Source organism: Homarus americanus, unplaced genomic scaffold, assembly GCF_018991925.1.
Source record: "Homarus americanus isolate GMGI-L3 unplaced genomic scaffold, GMGI_Hamer_2.0 scaffold4896, whole genome shotgun sequence".
NCBI lineage: Eukaryota > Metazoa > Arthropoda > Malacostraca > Decapoda > Nephropidae > Homarus > Homarus americanus.
In genome coordinates this window covers 4,835,239-4,861,257 of record NW_024749657.1, presented here as the reverse complement: position 1 = coordinate 4,861,257, position 26,019 = coordinate 4,835,239, and the positions used below count along the sequence as shown (strand labels likewise).

The window sequence follows — 26,019 nt, the reverse complement described above, 5'->3', positions numbered from 1 at the left end:
GTCTCATCTACCGAATCCAACAACAGACTTTAACAAACTATTTATAATTAATGTTATAAATATTTTAATACATTTCATTTGGTTAGGATATTGAGTGGTGATTTTTAGACTTCTTAAAATTTATATTCATGAATAATAATTAGAGAAAATAGTTGGTGGGATATTATTATATTTATTCAGTTAATATTACCAATGAAATACTTAAATAAATCCAATAATGTAATAAAATATAAACTTGACTTCGTCCTTTGGCAGCTGAGAGAAAATAAACAAACATCGGTGACGTCACAACACGCCACCAATCAGTGACGTCACAATCACATCATCAAACAGTGACGTCACAACACGCATCACCAGCATATGATGAAGTCAAATACCTGTGATGACGCCATGACACCTGTGCTATACCTTACACGTGTGCAAAGGTTCTTATAGATGATGATAATAATAATAATAATAACAATAATACACACCATGTTATTAATACTACATAATAACAATAATACAGGTAAGAACAAACTCTACAGACGTAATTAATGACAAGGTAGATTAACAATTACCTGAGACGAGTAAGGTACAGCAATAATAACAACATTAAAGGTAATTAAACAAACAACACCTGTAACACGAGGAGAAATATAACCCCTGTATATACTACACAACATACTACTGTATAACAACCGCTATTAATTAACAACAGGTGAGGTTGTTCCCACCAGGTAAGTAAGGTTATATCCTAAAATATGGGATAACTCTTTCGCTTATTGGTCAACTCACACACACACACACGGTAGTGAATAGGCTATACTAGATGATGGATTAGTGCTATGATGGATCAGTGCTATGATGGATTAGTGCTATGATGGATTAGTACTATGATGGATTAGTGCTATGATGGATTAGTGCTATGATGGATTAGTGCTATGATGGATTAGTGCTAAGATGGATTAGTACTATGATGGATTAGTGTTGTGATGGATTAGTGCTATGATGGATTAGTGCTATGATGGATTAGTGCTACGATGGATTAGTACTATGATGGATTAGTACTATGATGGATTAGTGCTATGATGGATTAGTGCTATGATGGATTAGTACTATGATGGATTAGTGCTATGATGGATTAGTACTATGATGGATTAGTGCTATGATGGATTAGTACTATGATGGATTAGTGCTATAATGGATTAGTGCTATACTATATGATGGATTAATTCGCTAACTAGGGACATAATATGCTATAGTTATTTGTTGTGTGTAGGGTGGAGGTGTTATAGGAGGGGCTGGGGCTGGAGGGGTCTGGAACAAGTGGAGGGAGGGGGCTGGAGGGGTCTGGAACAAGTGGAGGGAAGGGGCTGGAGGGGGCTGCAACAAGAGGAAGGGTCTGGAACAAGTGGAGGGAGGGGGCTGGAGGGGTCTGGAACAAGTGGAGGGAGGGGGCTGGTGGGGTCTGGAACAAGTGGAGGGAAGGGGCTGGTGGGGCCTGGAACTTGATGGGGCTGGAATAAGTGGACGGAGGGGGACTGTAAAAGTGGAAGGACTAAAGAGCTTAATAGAACCATGGCCTAATAAAGCCTTAATAGAACCATGGTCTAATAGAGCCTTAATAGAACCATGGTCTAATAGAGCCTTAATAGAACCATGGTCTAATAGAGCCTTAATAGAACCATGGTCTAATAGAGCCTTAATAGAACCATGGTCTAATAGAGCCTTAATAGAGTCTCAGTGTAGTTACATGAACACAAGTTATGACACAACTAACTACAGTAACTAAAGTGTAGCCTTGAAGGGAAGGTTCCATCAGTTATAAGTGTCTAAGTATAAGTAGTGACACTTAACTGAAGGTGATTTTGAATTTTTTTGTCCTTAAAATTTCTTACAATACAGTGATTCTGATTCGAGATTTGAAACGGTAAACGTTAAGTGACTTTTCGTGATTCTGTTAAAAAAATGAAAATCAAATTGATATATATTAAAGTTTGACTTAGGATTAAAATGGTGTTAATGTTTGAGAATCTGAATGACCGTTAAAACAGTTACAAAAATAAATATCTACTTATGCAAATGACCGTTAAATCCGTTACAAATATTTAAATATCTACTTCAGTTAATAACCGTTAAGACCGTTACACTCGGAAACGGTCCACCGACCACTGAGGGGAAAACTTCCACCTTAAGGCCACACACGGAGACACACACACACACAGACACACACAAGAGAGAGAGGGAGAGAGAGAGAGAGAGAAAGAGAGAGAGAATAAAGATAACAGGAGTCTCGGTTACTCTCAAGATGGCAGAGAAAGATTGAGGCTTACCAGCTGTAGTGCATCATCGTCCGGAAGTCCAGTCCAAACGGGAGGGGGGGGAAACGTGGGTGGAGGGGTAGATGAGACACAAGACATGGTGAGTGTGTGAGGGCCATGGCCAACAGTACAAAGGTGGGTGGGTGGGGGTGGGGGGTGGGGGGGTTAAGGCTCGTGTGACCCCCAAGAATATTTTTTGGTTTTGTTTACAGTTGAAGAAGAGCCGGTGTTCCCCTGAGGGCCGTGTCCCCGTGGTTTAAGGGGCCGATGTTTCCTCCAAGGGTATACAGTATTATAAGAGGTTAAGGAAGGCCGTGACCCTTTAAAAAGTTTTACACTAAGGGGCCGGTGTCCCTAAGGGTATAATGAAGTCGTGTCCTAAAAAAAGGGTTTATAAGGGCGGTGTCCCCAGTATAACATGAACAACTGTTCCCCCTCTAGAACACATAACAGCCGGTGGTGTCGTGGTTAAGGGCCTTGTTCTGTAATAGTAGTTGTTTTTAAGGGGTCGATGTCATTTTAACGGGGGCAGTGTCTGTTTAACGCGGTCGATGTCTGTTTAAAGGGGGGTCAGTGTCTCTTTATGGGGGTCAGTGTCTCTTTAAGGGGGTCAGTGTCTCTTTAAGGGGGTCGGTGTCTCTTTAAAGGGGTCGGTGTTTCATTTAAATGGGGTTGAATTAGGTATAGTTAAGTAGTTAAGTAGTAGTGAAGGTGTTAAGTGAGGATGGTCTCCCGGTAGATACAGTGAACACTACCATATGGACCCAGAGATGTAGGTGTAGGTTTCTCTGGGTGTTGCTGTGTAGCTCAGAGTAACCAGAAGGTCTTTGTGTCCAGGTGTATGTGTAGTGTGTACCTGTAGGATCTCCCTCGCTACACTGCCTAATAACCTGGGTGTTACTTGACCAGGTGTATGTAAGGGGGGGGGGGGTACTACTGTGTGTGTATGCTCTGTGAAAGTGTACCGTACTGTACTGTGTGTGTATGCAATGTACTATATCGAGTGTGTGTGTGTACAGTACTGTGCCGTGGGTGTGTGCTGTGCTGGTAACTCTACAGCAGCGTGTACTGTGCTGAGAGGTGAAGGTGTAGTACAGTGACGGGAGGGTGTAGAAAGTAATGTAACTGTGCAAAGTATGAGATAAAAGTACAAAAGTATGGTAGCAGTGTGTGGCGTTGAGAGAAACTAACCATATTAAAAAAAAGTTACTGCACTGTTTTGTCTGTTTTGGTCATTAAATTCTCCATAATCATTTTAAAAGAATACTTATATATTATGAATCTCTAACTGTCGACCTTCACATATGACACATCTACAATAACACTGACTCATAACCTATTAACATTATAAAGACCATTTTAGCTTACATAAAACAAATATATACTTGACATTATTAAGTTAAAAAAATATATATATATTTTTTTGGTTGAGCTTGATAAACTATGAGAAGATAATGATTTACTTATGGTCTTCGAAGAACTATGGAAAATGTCAGGTTTTATTTGAAGACATCTACACCTGGTAATATTATGACACTGACTTACAATATTACAAAACAATAAAATATTCTGTATTGGTAACTAACTTGACCTGATAAAAAATTTAAATCAAATTAAAATTTAAACAAAACAAAACAGACATTTATAACACACACACACACACACACACACACACACACACACACACACACACACACACACACTCTCGCAGCACTACACCAGAATGACAACAAAAAACTGAAACATAAAAAATAATAATAAACATGGTGTCTAGTTAACAGGGTAAGGCGTGAAGGTAGCTTATGTGAGACGGCATTAATAGTGGTACCAAGTCACTCATATACTGTATAGGGAGGGGGCAGGCAGGTCACCTTATACAGGTCATCAGTACACCAGCAGGTCAAGTCTTCTTAAGTGTTGTGTGCTGCAGTCCTCAGAAGTACACGACACAACACAAGCCCTTCAATCTGCCTCAACCTACACCACCAGTGCCTGTGGACGACCCTGGGTGTAGCTAGAGCCACACAACACCTGAGGGCCTGGGTGTAGTGCCAATAGTGCCACACAACACCTGAGGGCCTGGGTGTAGTGCCAATAGTGCCACACAACACCTGAGGGCCTGGGTGTAGTGCCAATAGTGCCACACAACACCTAAGGCTACCACACAGGCTCAGAAACTCATCAACACCTCCACCTATATTCACCAAATCTTCCTCTTGCTAAAAAAAATAAAATAATAAAAAAATAATAATAAATTAATAAAAATCTAAAACAAAAAACAGCGATAAATATTATTTCTAAGTCTTCATTCAGATTTACTTTAATACTTATAAAAAATTACTTCAAGTTACAAAAATATTATAATACTTTCAAAATTAAAGATGGTAAGTTAAGTGTGGTGAAAAGTAGCAAAATATATTAAAGAAATTACTTAAGTGTATGTATGTATGTATGTATGTATGTATGTATGTATGTATGTATGTATGTACGTATAAACACAAGAACATTACCAAAATAAAAACAAAAACAAATGAAAAACTAACAAAAACAACAAAATCAAAACATTAACAATTTCTTTACACAGACAGGTGGTGACAGGTGGTGGTGTTGATGACCTCCCAGCTGGTACTGATCACCTGTGGGGGGTCAGTGGAGAGGATGTGGGGGGTGGGGGGGGTCCTGCATTGCTCACATGAACCACCTGTATGCAAATTAGTTCCTATCAACTGGACACCTGCATTGTGGCTCATCAAACTGTGCTACCTGGAATGGTGTTGCAATAATTATAATCAATGACAAATCACCTCACCTGCAATAACACACAGGTGAGTATTAATTAACACCTTCCAATTTCTCTAAAAATTATGAAAGGCAAAAAATCAGTGAATGTAAACAATAACTTAAGTCGCTGTTTACTTTTTTACTTGTTTATTTGTTTACTGGTGTTTATAAGGTACACGTAACAACCGGGAACATACAAGTGATGTGAACTAAGTGTCTATCATCTTGTAACGTGTCTTGACTTAGGTACTTGTAGATGGTAAGATACAAGTCAATTAGCATCACTAGTACAAGTCAAGAGTCAATTACCACCACTAAAACAGGTCAGTTACCATCTATAGTACAAGTTACAAGTCAGTACAAGGCAGTAGTCAATTATACCATCACAAGTAATACCAATTAACAAGTTAGACACACACACACACACACACACACACACACACACACACACACACACACACACACACACACACACACACACTGAGGAGCACAGTTTGTCCTTGAGCCACAGAGTATCACTTGGCCACACCTGAAGCAAGTAGTACACATTCATATCAAGACAGCATTAATATCATAAGTCAAGCCAAGTAGCTATCATCTCCCTCAGCAGTTTATTATTATCACTAACTAAGAAAGAGACAGACCCAACAGGTGAGCTCTATGATGGTTGTAACTCCCACAATAAATAACTTTATAATCGCCTCTCTGGGTAAAGAAATTCTCACCCGGTCACTGTTAGTTAAGTTTGGGATCACATTGATGCGTTTTCTATTCAAGGTGTGACTGAGTTAAAAATCAGATGGGTAATTAATTTAAGATAGTTAATGGATATTGGTGGGTTAATTAAGAAGAGTAATTAGTAGTTAATGTGAGTGATTTATTAAGATTCTACATTAAATAATTATAAAAACATTAAGTATCCAATGGGAGTTTCTAAAGTGAAGTTTATTTCAATTTAGCCAAGTTTATAGGCCATTGAAAAGGTAACTCATAGGATAGACTTACTTATTGTGGTTCAAACATAACACACCATCACAATATATATGTCAGGTCTGTCCCCGAGAGAGAAAAAGAGAGATAAAGAGAATTAAAAGTTATACCATGCAGTAAGAAAAAGTAAAAGAATTATTATTTAACTATCCTAATATAGAACCTCTCATGCAGACATTTCATGCATGCTTAAAAAAATGCATAAATATATACTTGGTCTTTTGCATTCTTTAAAACAAACACGAATGCATGATAACGAACCACAAGCTATAAAATGAATATATTATAATCAATACAGAGAAAAAGACAATCGGTACTGCCATCTATTTACCACAATACTAACTAACTAACCACTCTAATTATGGCTAAAATATCTCATTACAGACAAAACTAATTTACGGTGCAGCTAATTTGTTTATTATTTTATGAGTTTAGTTTAGTTTTTTTTCTAACTAATATGACGTCGGGTTTGGTTTAATTAGTTGAGGAGGGGAGGGTGGGAGAGGGGAGGAGGGGGGGCAATGACTAGATGAATGAAGGGGGGTTGGTTGTGGGGGGGGGGGAGATAAGTGAGGTCAGTGTATGGTTAAGAGTGAGGGTTAGGGAGAGAGGGAGGGAGGTGAGGAGGGGGTCTTATTTCTTAATCCCACTCAATCCCACTTCTGTGACCTCTCCTCTCGGCCTCCCTCTCCTCTCTTCCCCTAGACACACCCACACACTCACTCATCCACCCTATTCCCCATAACTACCATGATTTGAAGTTCGTTATGGTTGGCCCTCCCATATTACAACTACTGTGGCCCTACCTCTATTATGCTACCATGATCGACGACGTTATGGTGGTGACCCTCCCAAAATACCATGATCCCCACGTAATGGCGCCGTACAGTCCCATTTCCGGTACAATACGACAATATTTTCAACTAATAAAAACTTTGACTAACACAAATACGTCATAAAATCAACAATGGTGAGATAATGTGTGTGTGTGTAGTGTTGTAACCGACCAAAACAAGTGACGAATAGTTGGTATCGTGTTGTAACCGACCAAAACAAGTGATGAATAGTTGGTATGGTGTTGTAAGCGACCAAAACAAATGACGTATGGTCTGTGTAGTGCTATAACCGACCAAAACAAATGACGTCAACAAAAACCACTGTCAAATAACAACCAAACTCCCTCCTCTTCTCGGTTATCAAGAATTATACGAATTATACGGATTATTAAAGGAATATAACTAATGCCGTAGTCTGGTCATAGTTAATATTGATTATAACTGCCGGGATTATATACACACACCTGTATGTACGCTGATATTAATGTTAGGAGAGACAGGGCTGAACTAATCAATTCTCCAGCCAGCTCAGACCAGCCCAGGAATGTGGCTCTCGCGTGTGTGTGTGTGTGTGTGTGTGACAATCAGAGGGTGAGAGAGTGACGAGGAGTGACGAGGGAGTGACGAGGGAGGGGAAGAGGTGATGAGGGAGTGACAATGACAAGGGAGTGACGAAAGGAGAGTGACGAGGGAGTGACGAAGGAAGAGTGAAAGGGACTGACGAAGGAAGAGTAACGAAGGAGAGTGGCAAGGAAGAGTGACGAAGGGAGAGTGACGAAGCGAGAGTGGCAATGCTGAGTGACGACGGAATATTTAAGTAACCGTCAAATAATATGGTAGGTACTCAAAGAACAAGTACTCATCCCAGTGACGCGTTACAACCCCCTCTCCCCCCCCCCAAGTGTGACATAAATAATACTCAACACTCACCCCAACAACAATAAAAACCACACCATTTTTCACGACTCTAAACCGGAAAAAAATAAAATAAAATAAATAAGTCAAGATATACCCAGGTAGCTAATGACGTCACAGGAGGGATTGAGGCGAGGGTAAATTTATCCTTCCTTATCCAGATATGTTCTATAAGTCAAGTAGCCTATTATAACCGGATGTTTGCGTTCAAAATATGTCGACAGGCCTCGCTAGACGAACTCCTGGTGTATAAAAATTTCGTATACCGAGGACTGTCTACAACGGAAAGTAAATAAATAAATAAAGTTCTCATTAATTTTAAGGAAGTTCCAACAATGAGTCAAAATACGAGTTGGTGTCAGGTGATGTCTGAGGAGGACGCTACAGGGAGCTGAAGTATAAGATACTGAAGCATGGGTGACGTAACACAGGGAGAGAGGAGTGTGATTGGTGGACCCGGATATGCACAGGCGGTGATTGGTGCTCCCAGACCCACCACCCACAACACTTGCTGCTGATGACGTAGGGATTACGTAGTGTACAGTGACGAACAAACAAATGATGTCACAGTGACACAGTAAAGCCGGTAAGATGAACGTTGTTATAGAGAGAAATTATGAAGTAACAAGAGAGTGAAGACCCAGTGACAGTGAAGAACAGTGATGGGTGACGCACGCACAGTGAAGCACAGGCAGGTCACCACAGCTGGCTACCCCTTGCTCCCAGGTAACTAACAGGAACAACTAATGACGTCTAAGTTTATTATTGCTACTTAACGGTGCGGGACTAGTAATGCATACATACATAAATGTTGTAATTTTATATATATATATATATATATATATATATATATATATATATATATATATATATATATATATATATATATATATATATATATATATATATATATATGAAGAGCGTTACATGCATTGCTAATGATCTATAATAAATATCTCAACTACAGCATCTGGTACTCAAGATATACTATATCAAAATGCTCTAGACAGCTGTAATAATAATAATAATAATAATAATAATAATAATAATAATAATAATAATAATAAAAACAATGATAACAATAATAACAATAATAATAACAATAATAACAATGATAATAATAATAATAATAATAATAATAATAATAATAATAATAATAATAATAATAACAATAATAATAATAATAATAATAATAATAATAATAATAATAATAATAATAATAATAATAATAATAATAATATAACAATAATAATAACAAAGAGAGGGGTTAGACTACACTGGTGCTAATATACCTGCGAGGGAGTAGGCGGGTCCACCACCCCGGGGCCTCACACCCTCCCTACCACAAGGACCACCTCTACTATACAGGGTCACTGTGGCCCTTGAGGTGGGGGGAGGGGAGGGGAGGGGTGGTGGGTGATGGCTGGGCGGGAGAAGGAGCTGTAGGGGGGTAGGGAGGGGGGGGGGGGGAGATTAAGAAGGTAAGCGTACCAAGTTCTGCGCCAGAAGCGTCTTGTCGCCCTCCGGGAGATGCTCCTCCAGGGCCAGCACGATGCAGTTGGCGATGATCGTCAACAGCACCGCGTACTCGAACGGAGTGAAGAGTAGTTAAGGGAAACTCTAATGGTTGAGCCGATAACACGTGGTATGACACACACACACAGAATTAATGGAAAACACAAACACTGAACTATAAGTCAATAACAATATGTACAAGGAAATATACCTGAAAATCTTTAAAGAAATATTATTAGAGATTATTTAAAGCAATTAATTAAGACATATGTGACTGTGGATATGTAGGAACAATATGTAGTTGACCTCTTGACCAGTTCTGTAAAGATAATTAATCAGAAATGACATCATGACCTCGAGACCTGTAATAACCACAAGCACATGCATACACAGACGCACATATACGTACAACCCTTTACAAACATCTACACAACCTTTAAAACTTCCTTACAAAACATCTAAAAACCCTACAGTACTCACAACCCCACCACCACCCCTACAACCCCCACCACCCTCTACAACTCCACCATCACCCTCTACAACCACACCACCACCCTCTACAACCCCCACCACCCCTACAACCCCCACCACCCCACAACCCCACCATCAGCCCCCTACAACCACACCACCACCCTCTACAACCCCCACCACCCCACAACCCCACCACCCTACAACCCCACCATCACTCCCTACAACCACACACCACCACCCTACAACCCCACCACCCTACAACCCCACCACCCCACAACCCCACCACCCCTACAACCACACCACACCACCCCAACCCCACTCCACCCTTACAACCCCACCACCCCAACCTCCCACCATCACCCTACAACCACACCACCACCCTCTACAACCCCACCACCCCCACACAACCCCCACCACCCCACCATCACCCCACAACCACACCACCACTCCCCACAACCCCCACCACCCCTGGCCAACCCCACCAACACCTCATAACCCCCACCAATTCCCTGCACAACCCCACCAACACTTCTACAACCCCACCACCCCTACAACCCCCACCAACACCACGCCTACACACCTTCAGTAGCTCACTAGCGTCTCTCCATCACCGAGGTAAACTTCTCACTAACTTTACTACCTCAAAGTTTACACCTAAGAAACGATTATATACTGGCTGAGTCCTTGTCGTCGTAGTAGTCGTAGTAGTCGTAGTAGTAGTGATAGTAGTCGTAGTAGTAGTCGTAGTAGTAGTCGTAGTAGTAGTGATAGTAGTCGTAGTAGTAGTCGTAGTAGTAGTCGTAGTAGCAGTAGTGGTAGTAGTCGTAGTAGTAGTCGCAGTAGTCGTAGTAGTAGTCGTAGTAGTAGTCGCAGTAGTCGTAGTCGTAGTCGTAGTGGCGCCAGAGAGTCACTCAAACACCGCACTGCACCACACAGCGGCCCAGGAGGGGAGGGGAGACATAGGGAAGAGGGGAGGGGAGACAAGGGGAGAAGAGACAAGGGGAGAGGAGACTAGGGAAAATGTAAGGGGAGACATAGGGAGGATGGTAGGGGAGATGAGAAGGGGGAAGAAAGGGAAGGGGAGAAAGACAAGTGGAGGAGAAGGGAAAGGGAGAGGGAAGAGGAGAAACAAGGGGAGGTGGAGGGGAGGGAAGATGAGGAGAGGGAAGGTGAGGGGAGACGGGGAGGGAAGGTGAGGGGAGACGGGGAAGAAAGGGAGGGGAGAAGACAAGGGGGGGGGAGAAGGGAGAGGAGAGGGGAAGGAAAGCTCACTCACACACTCACCAACTAAAGGTGCGTAAGTACAAGTCAAAGTTGCGTTAGTGCTGAGTTGGTCCATACGCCCGCCGGCGCCTCTGATAACACGCCAATACACACAAACAAACACACAAAACAAACAAACACACACACACAAACAAACAAACAAACACACACACACACACACACACACAAACAAACAAAACAAACACACAAACAAACAAACAAAAACTCCCTCAGATCAGACCAGACCACCAACTACCGGACCACTATCCTGCCCCACACGCCTCCCACGCCCCCAACCTCATTTATCTTCCTCCTACTACTACAACTACTCCTATGTCCTCCTCCTCTACCTCCTCCTCCTCCTAAACTTCTTCTTTCTTCTTCTTCTTCCTTCTCCTACTCTTCCTCCTTCATCTTCATCACCTCCTCTTCCTCTTCACTCCTTCGTCTTCCTCCTCCCTACAGAACCCCATTAGTCTTAAAGGTTAGGTAAGGTTAGGTTAGCATAGGTCAGGTCAGGTCAGGTTAGGTCAGGTTAGGGTCAGGTTAGGTCAGGCAGGTTAGGTTAGGTTAGGTAACAAAACACGACTGTAGGAATCCAATTTATATTAATTTTCTCTTTCCATGTAATTCCCTCTCATCCCACTCGACTCGCCACCTCACCGCCATAACACCATCCCACTCACCCCCACCCCTCTCACCGCCAAAACACTCATCCCACTGCCTCACGCCAACCACCTCATCCCACTCACCTCGCCCCTCTCACCGCCAAACACTCATCCCACTCACCTCACCTCCACGCCAAACACCTCATCCCACTCACCTCGCCCTCACTGCCAACCCTCATCCCACTCAACCTCATCCTCTCACCGCCAAAACACCCTCATCCCACTCACCCGCCCTCTCACCGCCAAACACCCTCATCTGAGTAGTACCCACATATGTTAGAAGCCAGGCGTTGGTGTTAGCTAGAGCTGGCGTTGCTTTGTGATACGTCGAGTGAGTCGTTGATTACCACAGAGACGACAACAACGACGACAACAACGACAACAACGACAACAACAAGTGGGGTGGGATGCTGTCTACATACTTGGGTTATATTTTCGTGTGGTTGTGGTGGTTGGTGGTAGGTGGTGGTGGTAGGTAGTGGTGGTAGGTAGTAGGTAGTGGTGGTAGGTAGTGGTGGTAGGTGGTAGGTAGTGGTAGGTAGTAGGTGGTGGTGGTAGGTAGTGGTGGTGGGTGGTGGTAGTGGTAGTAGGTAGGTAGTGGTGGTAGGTAGTGGTAGGTAGTAGTGGTAGTAGTGGTGGTAGGTAGTGGTGGTAGGTAGTGTTGGTGATTGGAGGAGGTGATGGTTGTAGAGGTGGTGGTTGTGGTAGATAGTGGTAATGGTTGTTAGTAGTAGTAGTAGGAATAATGGTGGTGGTAAAGATAGTGGTTGTGGAGGAGAGAGAAAGAGAGAGGAGATGGAAGAGAAGAAGAAGGGAGGAGGAGGAAGAGGAAGAAGAGAAGGAGGAGGAATAGAAGGAACAGGAGGAGGAGGAAGAGGAAGAACAGGAGGAGGAGGAGGGTGAAAATCTATGCCTGGCAGAGCTCTCGTCCTCCCAGTGTTTCAGAGTGACTGTAATTCCCAAACTTGTGGAATTCGTGGATACTGTGAGCCAGAGAGTGTGGTGGTGGTGTGGTGGTGGTGGTATTGGTGGTGTGTGGTGATGGCATGGTGATGGTGTGGTATGTTGTTGGTGGTGTGGTGATGGTGTGGCGGTGATGGTGTGGCGTGGTGGTGTGGTGATGGTGTGGCGGTGGTGTGGTGGTATTGTGGCGGTTTTTAGTAATTAACAGAAAAATACTAAAGAGAGATAGTGAAACGTGGGTGGGCCAGACCGTAGAGTTTTGCACCACTTTAGGCCAGGTCGGTCACGACTCGTACCTGAATTATCGTCCCCCAACAAGTCAGAACCCAACACCCCAAGCAAGTTAGAACCCACCTGAACGCCCCAGACCCCACACCCCCAGACGCACCAGAGCCCCACACCACCCCCGAACGCACCAGGACAACCACCCCCTGAACGCACCAGGACCCCACACCCCCCAGAACACCCCAGGACACCCCTCCGAACACACCAGACACCCACACCCCTCAACAGACCAGAACCTCCCCATGCTGTAAGCCGGAGAAGGGAGGGGTGAAGGGGTAGGGTGAGGTGAGGGGAGAAGGATGACGTCCCAGGTATTCATAAATTAAGAGACGCTCATAACACACCTAGCCACGTCATGTAGCGTCATGGATCTGGCAGCAATGAGGCAGTATCGTGGGTCTGCGAGCTATCGTGGGTCTGGCAGCAGGGAGGCAGTATCGTGGGTCTGGCAAGTATCGTGGGTCTGGCAGCAGGGAGGCAGTATCGTGGTCTGGCAAGTATCGTGGGTCTGGCAGCAGGGAGGCAGTATCGTGGGTCTGCAAGTATCGGTCTGGCAGGAGGCAGTACCGTGGGTCTGCGCATCGTGGGTCTGGCAGCAGGGAGGCAGTATCGTGGGTCTGGCAAGTATCGTCTGGCAGCAGGAGCGGTATCGTGGGTCTGGCAAGTATCGTGGGTCTGGCAGCAGGGAGGCAGTATCGTGGTCTGGCAAGTATCGTGTCTGCGTATCGTGGGTCTGGCAGCAGGAGGCGGTACCGTGGGTCTGGCAGCAGGAGGCAGTATCGTGGGTCTGGCAGCAGGAGGCGTATCGTGGGTCTGGCAAGTATCGTGGGTCTGGCAGCAGGGAGGCAGTATCGTTCTGGCAGCAGGAGGCAGTATCGTGGGTCTGGGAGCAGGAGGCAGTACGGGTCTGGCAGCAGGAGGCAGTATCGTGGGTCTGGCAGCAGGGAGGCAGTATCGTGGGTCTGGCAGCAGGGAGGCAGTATCGTGGGTCTGGCAGCAGGGAGGCAGTATCGTGGGTCTGGCAGCACAGACTGCCGTAATCAATACAGGTTGAGGATAGCATACCTGTACACGGATTAACCTCACCGCCCCTAACCCCTCTTATCACCTGGTCATTACCTTGTTACTCACAGCAGCAGTGAGTGACAAGGCGCTGTGGGTAACCAACTGTTGTGAGTGACCAGGTGCTGTGAGTGACCAGGTAATGAGTGACCAGATGCAATGAGTGACCAGATGCAATGAGTGACCAGGTACAGCGAGTGTTGGCCAGGTACTGCGTATATACCCAACACTGGGGCTCGTACACTAAAGGGGACACTCAACAACACAAAACAAATTGAACTCCTCTGGTGTAAAAAACAAAACAAAGTCTCATTATACTTTCGACGCCATTTTGAACCGCCATCTTTAAACCACAGCTTAAATAAACCCACCCATCTAGGTGTAGTTAATCCAGCTTGATGTTAATACCACCTTGACATATATTTAACAATAACAACAAATAAATCACATTCCCTTAATTTCATCTTTCTTTAGTATAGTTAATTGATGTACGGTCGTTAAGGTAGAGTCTCGGCGTAGTTTTGATGTCATTACGACCCGCCATCTTTTTTTCTGTAGTTAAGCGGGAAAACATATCGTACGGTTGGCCAACGGAATGTCAAGTAGATGTCTCATTGTTACTTAGACGCAGTTTATTGTGATGAGGAGGGTGATGGAGGGGAGAGGGTGATGGAGGAGAGGTGATGGAGAGGGGTGATGGGAGAGGGGTGATGGAGGGGGAGGGGTGATGGAGAGGGAGAGGGTGATGGAGGGGAGAGGGGTGATGGAGGGGAGAGGGGTGATGGAGGGGAGAGGGGTGATGGAGGGGAGAGGGGTGATGGAGGGGAGAGGGTGATGGAGAGGGAGAGGGTGATGGAGAGGGAGAGGGGTGATGGGAGAGGGAGGTGATGGTGATGAGGAGGGTGATGGAGAGGGGTGATGGAGGGGAGAGGTGATGGAGAGGGTAGATGATGGAGGAGGAAGGAGTGTGATGGAGTGGAGTGGTGACGGGAGTGAGGTAGGGTGATGTGAAGTGGAGGAGGGAGAATGGGGTGAAAGAGGGAGTGAGGGAGGTGGGGGATGGTGGGGAGATGGACGATACATAATAAAGAGGAAGAGAAAAGTAAGAAAATAAACTACACAGATATACAATAAACAAATAAATAAACAAATAAACAAATAAAATCCTAACCTAACCCAACCACGATGATCATTAATTAAAATCTCCCTCTTAACAGCCTCAATCTAGACCTCTACAGAACACCTATTCCTACAGCCAGAGAGAGGGGCAAGGAGAGGGGTGAGGGGGGACGAGATACCATTATACCCGACCAGGGAGGGGGAGGGGGAGGGGGGAGGAGGGAATAGGTGTGTTTATCTTCATTATTCGTTTAGATAAATTTCGCCTACTTTTTATTTATTTTCAGTTTGCAGCGTAGTGTGTGGTGTGTGGTGGTGGTGTGGTGGTTGTAGTGTGGTGGTTGTGGAGTGGTATGGTGTGGTGTAGTGGCGGTGGTGGTGCCGCTTCGAAATGTGGAAGTTAATCCGAAGCTGACAACCCCCTCCCCAATGTGCTCTCTCTCTCTACGCCTCTCTCATTCTCCCTCTATCGCTATATCTCTCTCTTTCCCTGTCTCTCTCTTCCTCTTTCATTCTTTCTCTCTACACCTCTCTATCCCTCTCTTTTTTTTCTCTCTCATGAAGACCTCCCTACCTCATAAAGACTCATTAGGGAGGTGGCAGTGGTCACCTTCTCACCTGGTCAAGATATGAGAACAAATGGGCCCCAGTCCTAATAGGCCCCAAGGTAACTCCACTGGGGCCTGGGGTCAACTACACTCTCAGGTGAGGAGAACAGGCTGGTCCTCCCTACCTCACTCCAGAGAGAGAGAGAGAGAGAGAGAGAGAGAGAGAGAGAGGTTATATATTCACGCACACCCTCCCTCACACCCCTACCCCCTCCCTCACACCTCCTACCCCCTCCTTCACATCCCTACCCCCCTCCCTCACACCCCTACACCCATATAAACACCCTAATTACACCCCCTACACCCAGGTAGAGGGCGATCACACCTGAGAATAAATCACGTCTGAATATGGTGGCTCAGTCTATTAGGGGGAGACCTTCTCCCTACCTACCCCCCTACTCCCTCCCTACCTTCTTCCCCCTCCTGCCTGCTCTCTCTCTCTAACTCCTTTCCTTCTTCATCTGTCTTTCCTTTCCTCCCTCCTCCTTTCCCCTTGGCCAGACTCTCTAACAACTCTCTCTGGTCTCTCCCTCTCGCACACTTTCTCCCTCCCTCCAACCTGGTGTTACAATACTTCAGTGACACACACACACACACACACACACACACACACACACACACACACACACACAACACACACACACAACACACAACGTCAACTTTAATACCATGATGATAAAACTTTGAAGAGACGAGAAGATAAGAAACAAGACCTAAACTTATGGAATAGAGAGAGAGAGAGAGAGAGGCCAAGTTACCCTAAAGTTATAAAATACTAAAATACTCTCTTCCTCTTCTTCCTCAAAACACTCCTCCTCCTCCTCCTCCTCCCTCTCCTCCTGATACACTCTTATCTTCCTTGAGACTCCACTTTCTTCCTTCCTTCCTTCCTTTTGAACCTATTCCTTCTGACACACTCCTCCTTTTCCTCCTCCTCCTCCTCCTGACCTCCTCCTCCTGACGCTCCTCTTCATGACCTCCTTCCTGACTCCTCCTCCTGACGCTCCTCTTCATGACCTCCTTCCTGACTCCTCCTCCTGACGCTCCTCTTCATGACCTCTCCTCCCTGACACACACTCCTCCTCCTGACGCTCCTCTTCATGACCTCCTTCCTGACCTCCTCCTCCTGACGCTCCTTCATGGACCTCCTTCCTGACACACTCCTCCTTTCTCCTCCTCCTGACCTCCTCCTCCTCCTGACGCTCCTCTTCATGACCTCCTCCCTGACACACTCCTCCTTCTACCCTCCTCCCTGACACTCTCCTCTTCCCCTTATCCCTAACATACTTCCCCTCTTCCTCATCCAACGTAATATAAACAATAGAAAAAGATAAACAACAAGAAATCAAGAAAAACAACAATAAAAACATTACAAAAATAAACATAAGCCAAGCCGTAGACGAGAAGGCAGGCGACTCATCACAACTGCCATGGTTCAATCACCCATCCCCACCCCTATATTACCCCATAACTTAACAATCTCCTCCCGTAAACTACCCTGACAGTACTGAATGTCAGAGAAGATAGTTAAAACAAAGCATGGTTAACCTAAACAAACTGGGACATTAATCAGGCACTTGAAAACTACAGTAAGTATTGAGCGAGCGTTTTGTAATGTTGCCCCACACTGGTTCTGCCTCCAACGTGAAGACCTGTTCCGTATCCCTGCTCGCTGGCTTTGTATAGTTTAATTAACACATTTCATCGATATGATTCTCAAATATAAAACAAATTGTATTTTTTATGATATACTAAAGTCGAATGATGGGATTTTTAAACGATAGAAGAGAAATGTGATGAAATGTATGAGATTTGATGGCGTTCGTTTCAGCGACGCGGTTTGGGACGAGTTAGAGGCTGGGTGACGTCAGAGGCGGGGGCGGGCACACTGAAACGCCTCAACTGAAGGCCGCAGCAGTGATACTTTATGGTGGTTGAGGTTCACTGCTCTATATCTCCCGCTTGCTTGTACCACACACATTTCTCACTCTAAACCTCCTCTCCACTGTTTTCCACTACCTCTGACGTCACAAGTTACACGTACGGCTTCAGATTCTCATAGGGCCGTGGTACGTACATTACTCGTGAATAAGGACGTCTGAATGGTCCTGACTGGTCGACTGAAGCTGAACTACAAGAATAACTTCTATATTTAACCTGAAAATTGACACTGAGACTCCACCTTAACTAGATACCTTCACTTAGCACAAGTTAGGAGACAAAATTAACACAGAGACTTAGGGCCATTTTTGTGTTACCTAATTAAGTGAAGGCAATATCTAGACCAGGTAGGTTCTCAGGTGTAATTCTGATGCTATTTTCGGATACAAGTTTAAAATTACACTTATATTCAGTTCATAATAATGCCTTGGCAGAACACACTCGAGGAATGATAAATATTTAAGATTATCAGTCGATGCCACCATTACCTACTGACGTCATCAATATAAATGCCCCGTTTCGCGTCCCACCAATTACAGGACATGAGACTGATGACGTCATAAAGTGCAGCATTCCTTGACGGCTAACTATTGGTCTTCCTCATGACAATATATATGATTGGTAAGTTGCTGTAGTGACGTCTCAATTTTTTCATGACCAATTAAGACAAACACACAGGACATCGTAATCACTCAATCTAATTCTTATTGGTGCTTATCGAGATGACGTCAAAATCCCTCGCTATTCCTAATTGGTTGTATAATAATGACGCATTTTCATCCTGACAAATCAAGAGAAACAAGATACATCGTAACCACTCAGTCAACTTGTAATTGGTGCAAATCACGATGACGTTCAAACCCTTCTCTTCTATTGGCGCTTGAAACAACGACGCATTATATTCAAACTTGGCAACTCGAAATAAACATTACGTCGCCCCACATCTAATGTACATGTGATTGGCGGATGGCCGTGATGACGCTGCCGCTGTAAACAAGTTGTCATTTCGCTGATTATCTCACACATGATGTACCGTAAACACACACATCCATCTGTAGAGAGAGGGGGGAGGGAGAGGTAGGGGGAAAAGAGGGGGAGACGAGGAGGTAAAGAGGAGGAGGAGGAAAGGTAGGGGAGAGGTATGGAAAAGGAGGGAAGAGGAAGATGAAGGGAAAGGGTGAAGGGAGAGGGGTCGGGGAGGAAGGAGGGAGAGAGAGGAAAGGGTATAGGGTCCACATCTGTTATCTAGTCACCCCTCTCCCCCTCCCCTACCTACCATCATTAATTCTTCTCACCATACGGACACCTGCCCACAACCCATTACCACCTCGGGGATGTCACCTGTCGAGACCCGGGTCACCTGTCGAGGCCCGGAACACCTGTTATCTGCTTAATGACAAGCTGACCTTAACAACCACCACAACACTGCCTCAATTATGTGCAAGTGATCGTTCGTACATAGAAGGTCAATTGTACATATATAGGTCAGAGGTCAATTGTACATGTATAGAGGTCAACAAGTGATCGCGGACACGTTCGCAGCCATTTAGAGAGTTTGAACGCTCGTGACAGCGTACAGCGAATGAGATGCCAAAGCCGTAGACTTGCATCGTTTTCCATCGTAAATAAAATTGTTAACTAATGCCTTCCTAAAGAAACCATCGACATGGGACCAGGTTTGTTCCACTCTACGAATTTTTTGCGATTTTTCCACCAAGTTTGATGAAAAACGATTGTGCTGGCTGCCCAGAACAGACACACACACACATGCCTCGTCCTATAGTTTATTAGATTGTACATATAGAGGTCAACTGTACATATACAGTAGAGGTCAATTGTACATATAGAAGTCAACAGTATATATAGAGGTCAACTGTACATATAGAGGTCAACAGTACATATAAAGGTCAATTGTACATATAGAGGTCAATTGTACATATAGAGGTCAATTGTACATATAGAGGTCAATTGTACATATAGAGGTCAACTGTACATATAGAGGTCAACAGTACATATAAAGGTCAATTGTACATAGAGGTCAATTGTATATAGAGGCAATTTCTACACATTTAACCCAAAATAGACCTTTAATAATGGTTCAAATATCTATAGACATTACCTACTAAACCTAACGCTAGTTAAACTAACTCAACAACTATATACACAGATAATATAAACCCATAAGGTATATCTTAATATATACTTGTAATACATATAGTGTCTTAATTAAATAGGCTACCTGGTGTACCTGTGTTTTAATTAATTTCTTATACCTGCAGGTGATACACAGGTGAGTGAGTGATTAATAGGAATGATTATCATGTATTTATATATAATAGATTATTGTAATGTCAACTGACACACACACCACCAACACCCACTTACCACCAACCCACATACATACATACACCCAACACACCCACCACCCGTCCGCACACACCCACCCGTCCGCACACACACACACTTCCAGGTACACATGCAATAAGATTAAAACACCTCATTCCTGGTTAATTAAAGACAGGTAACATTTCCAGGTAAGATCAATGAGGTTCTAAGAGAATATATCATCCCTATTAGAGAGAGGGAGAGGTGTGGGGTGTGGCTGGAGGAAGTCAATACTTGCATTTGACTTCCTCTGTGATGGTACACACACACACACACACACACACACACACTTGACCGTGTCCTCCTATGTAGTAAGGACACGTCTAGCGCCTCACTAAGCCGCCTAGGGTACAAAATATCGACCCCCTCCTTCCTTGCCCCTCCGTCCACCCTCCCTCCCTCCCCACACCCCCCCTCTCCCTTCCCCACCCTCCTCTTCCCTTCCCCACACCTCCCCTCCCTCACACCCCTCTCTCTCCCCCTCCCCACACCTTCCTCCCTCCCTTCCCTACACCCTCCCTCCCCACACCTCCACCAATGACTGAGACCAAAGAAGAAGAGCACAGGAAACAGTTAACACAGTCAGTGGAGACCTGGGGGAGCGGTCAGTAGCTCACGTCCCCTGTAAAGTGGAGACCCCCGCCACCACATGGGGACCCCCGCCACCACCACCACATAGAAAGTCATGGGTCACCTCCTCGCCCACGACTGAGGGCTCACAACCTAACCTCACCTGACAATGGGTCTCTAGACAACAGTGCCACTATAAATCCCCCACCAAGAGGCACTGCCCCCCCCCCCCCTCAGCTACTAGTTTGGGGGCAGCACTGCCACCACACCATCCAGGAATGACCTATAAAACCAGCCACCTTGTTGTAGTGTCTGCAACCTAATCTAATCTAACCTAACCTAACTTGACCTGACCTGACCTGACGTAGCCTCACGTAATGTATGGTGACGGCTCTTATTGCACTGCTCGACGACTAGCCTTTATTGAGCAGTTAGACGACGAGTTCTTATCACTTATACGACGTAGCCTCTGGCACTGTTCTATGACGTAGCCTTTATTGGCACTGTTCTATGACGTAGCCTCCTTATTGGCACTGTTATATGACGTAGCCTTTATTGGACCAGCTCCTCTATGGCCCAATAACTTTTCTGCGTAGTTTATGACGTCACTAATTTGCTAGTATATGACGTCACTGGCACTGATTCATGACGTCCTTCTTCCTGCCATTGGCTATTCATACCCACCTTCCACACTTCTTTCGACGTTCCTTATCGAACATGACCAATCCAAATGCAGCTTCGGCACTGTTAGACGAATATTACGTCACATCTTCTGGCACTATGGCGCCACATCTTCTGCACAGGCGTCACACATCTTCGCACATGACGTCAACACTTGCTGGCACTATATGTCGCGTATCTGGCGGCACCGCAAATGTCACACATCTTCTGGCACTGGCGTCACACATTTCGGCCTATGACGTCACACATTTGCTGTCACTTGCGAGCGTTGCACTACGACGTCACACATCTGTTGGCACTACGACGTCACACATCTGTTGGCACTACGACGTCACACATCTGTTGGCACTACGACGTCACATCTGTTGGCACTACGACGTCACACATCTGTTGGCACTACGACGTCACACATCTGCTGGCACTACGACGTCACACATCTGTTGGCACTACGACGTCACACATCTGTTGGCACTACGACGTCACACATCTGTTGGCACTACGACGTCACATCTCCTGGCACTTTACGTCACACATCTGCTTTTTTACGAACTTTTCTGGCACTATTACAGAACATCGACACATATTGGCACTTGTTACGTCACGTGTTTGTCAGATAAATACCGATACACACATCTGTTATTTACACATTTTCTGACACCTGTTGGCACTGTTACGTCACTCGCTAGAATTTCACGAACATTCTGGTCACTGCATAGGGACAACTATATATCCATTGGCACTGTTCCATCACACATGCACACAAACACACACACATACATACACACATACATACATACTTACATATACACCTGCTGGTATGACACACGCACACTTTGGCACTACTTCAAAACACAGGTAGGCAGTGGCACCCCCAAATCCCCCCCACAAGTTGTTCCCCCCCCCACTACCCCTCCTTTACCCCCTCCTTCCCTATTACCTCCTACACACACCCTTCCCCCTCCCTCTCCTTACCCCTCCTTACCCCTCCCTCTACCACCCCACAAAAAATTCTAAATATATCAAAATTTTTCACCTTTTTTTCTCTCTTACCATCGTTCGTGTCTCCTATTTTTAAGACCCAATTAATCACCATTTTCTTTTTCCATTGTTTAGAGGACAATTACCCAAAGACTCTAATTATGTTGTGTTTTTCTTTTTGTTTTACGTCTGTGTTAATTAAAGGTGATTATTGCATGGGATTTTTGGGGGTAGGTTAGGTTTTGGTTAGGTCAGGTTATTTTTTGGTTAGGTTTGGTTAGGTTTGGTTAGGCATGGAGGTTAACACACACACCACTCTCTCTCTCTCTCTCTCCTCTCTCTCTCTCTCTCTCTCTCACTTCTTAGTAGGAATGTTCCAGACGCGAAGCCTTACTAAAATAAGTGAAGACATCCACTCGGAAGCCCTCACACACACACACACACACACACACACACACACACACACACACACACTTCAGAAGGAAAACATTGTAATGACGAGAAAATCAAGTGAGGAAAGATATTGATTAAAAGGCAGAGAACAAGAGAAGGAGGACAACAGGGAGAAGAGGAGGGGAAGGAGGAGAGGAGGAGGAGGAGGAAGACAGGAGGAGGAGAACAGACTTGTGTGGGAACGGCTCACGATGACGTCATAATCCTTTAAAAGCCTTCTGGTAATGGGAGGTGTGTGGAGGGTGAGGAGAGGTGTTGGAGGGGAGGAGTGTGTGAGGGAGGCAGTGTGTGAGGGGCGGAGGAAGGGAGGAAGTGAAGGGGGTACTGTGGCAAGGGAAGAGGAAGGAGGGTGGGAAAGAGGGGAAGGGAGGGAGGGGAAGGGAAAGGGAGGAGGGCCAGTACCCACCTCCACCCACTGTGTAATGTGCAGTGGCAAGAAACAGACAGACAGACAGACAGACGAACAGACAGACAGACTACATTCACGGTAAGAATAAGCGAACCATTACGAGCGATACTTAATAACCCCTAACAGCTGTAATAACAACCCCTAACAACATAACAACCATTTACAACCAATAATATTCACTTAAAACAAATTATAATTATACTTTGGCCTCACCCCAAAGCATTTAAAAAAAAAAGTATACATAATTGACCTTGGTTTTAAATCCTTCTTACATAAACAGGAAACTATAACATCAATGGAAGGAATAAAAGTTTGAAAGGTACATAAAAGTAGGTGTAAGATAATATTTTAAAAGTAGTAGAACAAAGTTGATATAGAAATGAATCAAATGCATAAAAGTATAAGAAAACTAGAAAAAAAATATGAATGATAAATATTTAATAAAGTAAAGACAAAGTAAAGAAAAAATATAAAAATAAGAGAAAAAATATAATTAATGTTTAGTAAGTTAAGAAAAGTAAATATTAAATTAGAAATAATGTAAAAATAACAAATAAATAAAAAAGTAGGTACAAAATATTAATAAAATAAAATAAAAAAAAAGTAAATAAAATGGTTTAAAAAGTAACGAAAATTATGAAAAAAATATTAAAAGTAAACACGAAATAATTTAAAAGTAAGAAAAAAATATCAAAAAAGTAAAATAAAATAAAAAAGTAAATAAAAATGGTTTAAAAAAGTCAGAAAAATATTACAATAAAAGGAGGGACATTTTTTTAGCCTGGCTGCCTCTTGTTTCTCCTTGCAGCCTGACCTGACCTGACTTGGCTTGGCTTCTCTGGCTGGCTTACTGCCGGTGCCTCCGTCCCTCACTTCCTCCCTCCTTCCTTTTACCACTCCTCCTTTTTCCTACTTCCTTCTTCTTCCTTCCTTCACACTCCTTCTCCTACTCCCTCTTACCCTCCCTCCCGGTGTGTGTGTGTGTATGTGTGTGTGTGTGTGTGTGTGTGTGTGTGTGTGTGTGTGTATGTGTGTGTGTGTGTGTGTATGTGTGTGTGTGTGTATGTGTGTGTGACAGGATGGTGTATACGTGGTGTTGTTCCTCATCTCTCTCTCTCTCTCTCTCTTTGTTCCTCTCATTTATTTAGTTTAATTATTTATTCTACTTGTCTTTGGCTGCATCACCACCCACCCACCCACCCACCCCACCCACCACCCGCTCAAATATACACCTAACCTAACCTTCCTCCACCTCTCCTTCCAACGACCTGAAAACTGGTAAAAATGATAAGCCACTAAATTTAGACGTTAAAACAAAGACAACACAAGCCTGACCTGTGGTAATCCTGGAGGCGCATTGTTCACTACCACACACATTATATGTACTGTGTGTGTGTGTGTGTGTGTGTGGGGGGGGGGGGGTGGAGGGCACATTCACTACCACACATTATATGTACTGTGTGTGTGTGTGTGTGTGGGGGGTGGAGGAGGCACTTGTTCCTACCACATATATGTACTGTATGTGTGTGTGTGTGTGTGTGTGTGTGTGGGGGGGGGGTGGAGGGGGCACATTGTTCACTACCACACATTATATGTACTGTATGTGTGTGTGTGTGTGTGGGGGGGGTTGGAGGAGGCACATTGTTCACTACCACACATTATATGTACTGTATGTGTGTGTGTGTGTGTGTGGGGGGGTGGAGGAGGCACATTGTTTTCACACATTATATGTACTGTGTGTGTGTGTGTGTGTGTGTGTGTGTGTGTGTGGGGGGTGGAGGAGGCACATTGTTCACTACCACATTATATGTACTGTATGTGTGTGTGTGTGTGGGGGGGTTGGAGGGAGCACATTGTTCACTACCACACATTATATGTACTATGTATGTGTGTGTGTGTGGGGGGTGGAGGGAGGCACATTGTTCACTACCACACATTATATGTACTGTATGTGTGTGTGTGTGTGGGGGGGTTGGAGGGAGGCACATTGTTCACTACCACATTATATGTACTGTATGTGTGTGTGTGTGTGTGGGGGGGGGGTGGAGGAGGCACATTGTTCACTACCACACATTATATGTACTGTATGTGTGTGTGTGTGTGTGTGGGGGGGGGGTTGGAGGAGGCACATTGTTCACTACCACACATTTATGTACTGTATGTGTGTGTGTGTGTGGGGGGAGGTGGAGGGAGGCACATTGTTCACTACCACACATATGTACTGTATGTGTGTGTGTGTGTGTGTGTGGGGGGGGTTGGAGGAGGCACATTGTTCACTACCACACATTATATGTACTGTATGTGTGTGTGTGTGTGTGTGTGGGGGGGTTGGAGGGAGGGCCATTGTTCACTACCACATTATATGTACTGTATGTGTGTGTGTGTGTGTGTGTGTGTGGGGGGGGGTGGTGGAGGGAGGCACATTGTTCACTACCACATTATATGTACTGTATGTGTGTGTGTGTGTGTGGGGGGGGGGTTGGAGGGAGGCACATTGTTCACTACCACACATTATATGTACTGTATGTGTGTGTGTGTGTGTGTGTGGGGGGGGGGTGGGGGAGGCACTTGTTGACGACCATACAATACTCTTTATATAATTATGTATGTGTGTGTGTATGTATGTATGTATGTATGTATATATGTATGTATGTATGTATGTATGTATGTATGTATGCATGTATGTATGTATGTATGTATGTATGTATGAATAAATGTATGTAACTATGTATCAATTCTCCCCTCCTACCACTTGCTCCCCCTCCACCTCCCCTCCTCCCCTCTACCACTCCTCCTCACAACCTACCCTTGAATCATTGATGA

At 44.5% G+C, this 26,019-nt stretch overlaps 1 protein-coding gene across 7 annotated transcripts in view; it reads right to left on the bottom strand.

The window, feature by feature from the left end:
• The window catches only part of LOC121853487 (voltage-dependent calcium channel type A subunit alpha-1-like), a 237,225-nt gene that overhangs the window by 125,836 nt on the left and 85,370 nt on the right, over positions 1-26,019 (bottom strand). For 6 of the 7 annotated variants that reach the window (XM_042347629.1, XM_042347632.1, XM_042347630.1 and 3 more), the window contains exons 3-4: positions 9,317-9,422; positions 2,316-2,318 (exon numbers count right to left, since the gene is read on the bottom strand). In XM_042347629.1, coding sequence (XP_042203563.1) covers positions 2,316-2,318; positions 9,317-9,422 — 109 coding nt within the window. The remainder of the gene's footprint in view (positions 1-2,315; positions 2,319-9,316; positions 9,423-26,019) is intronic. The other variant, XM_042347636.1, reaches the window with a different exon arrangement.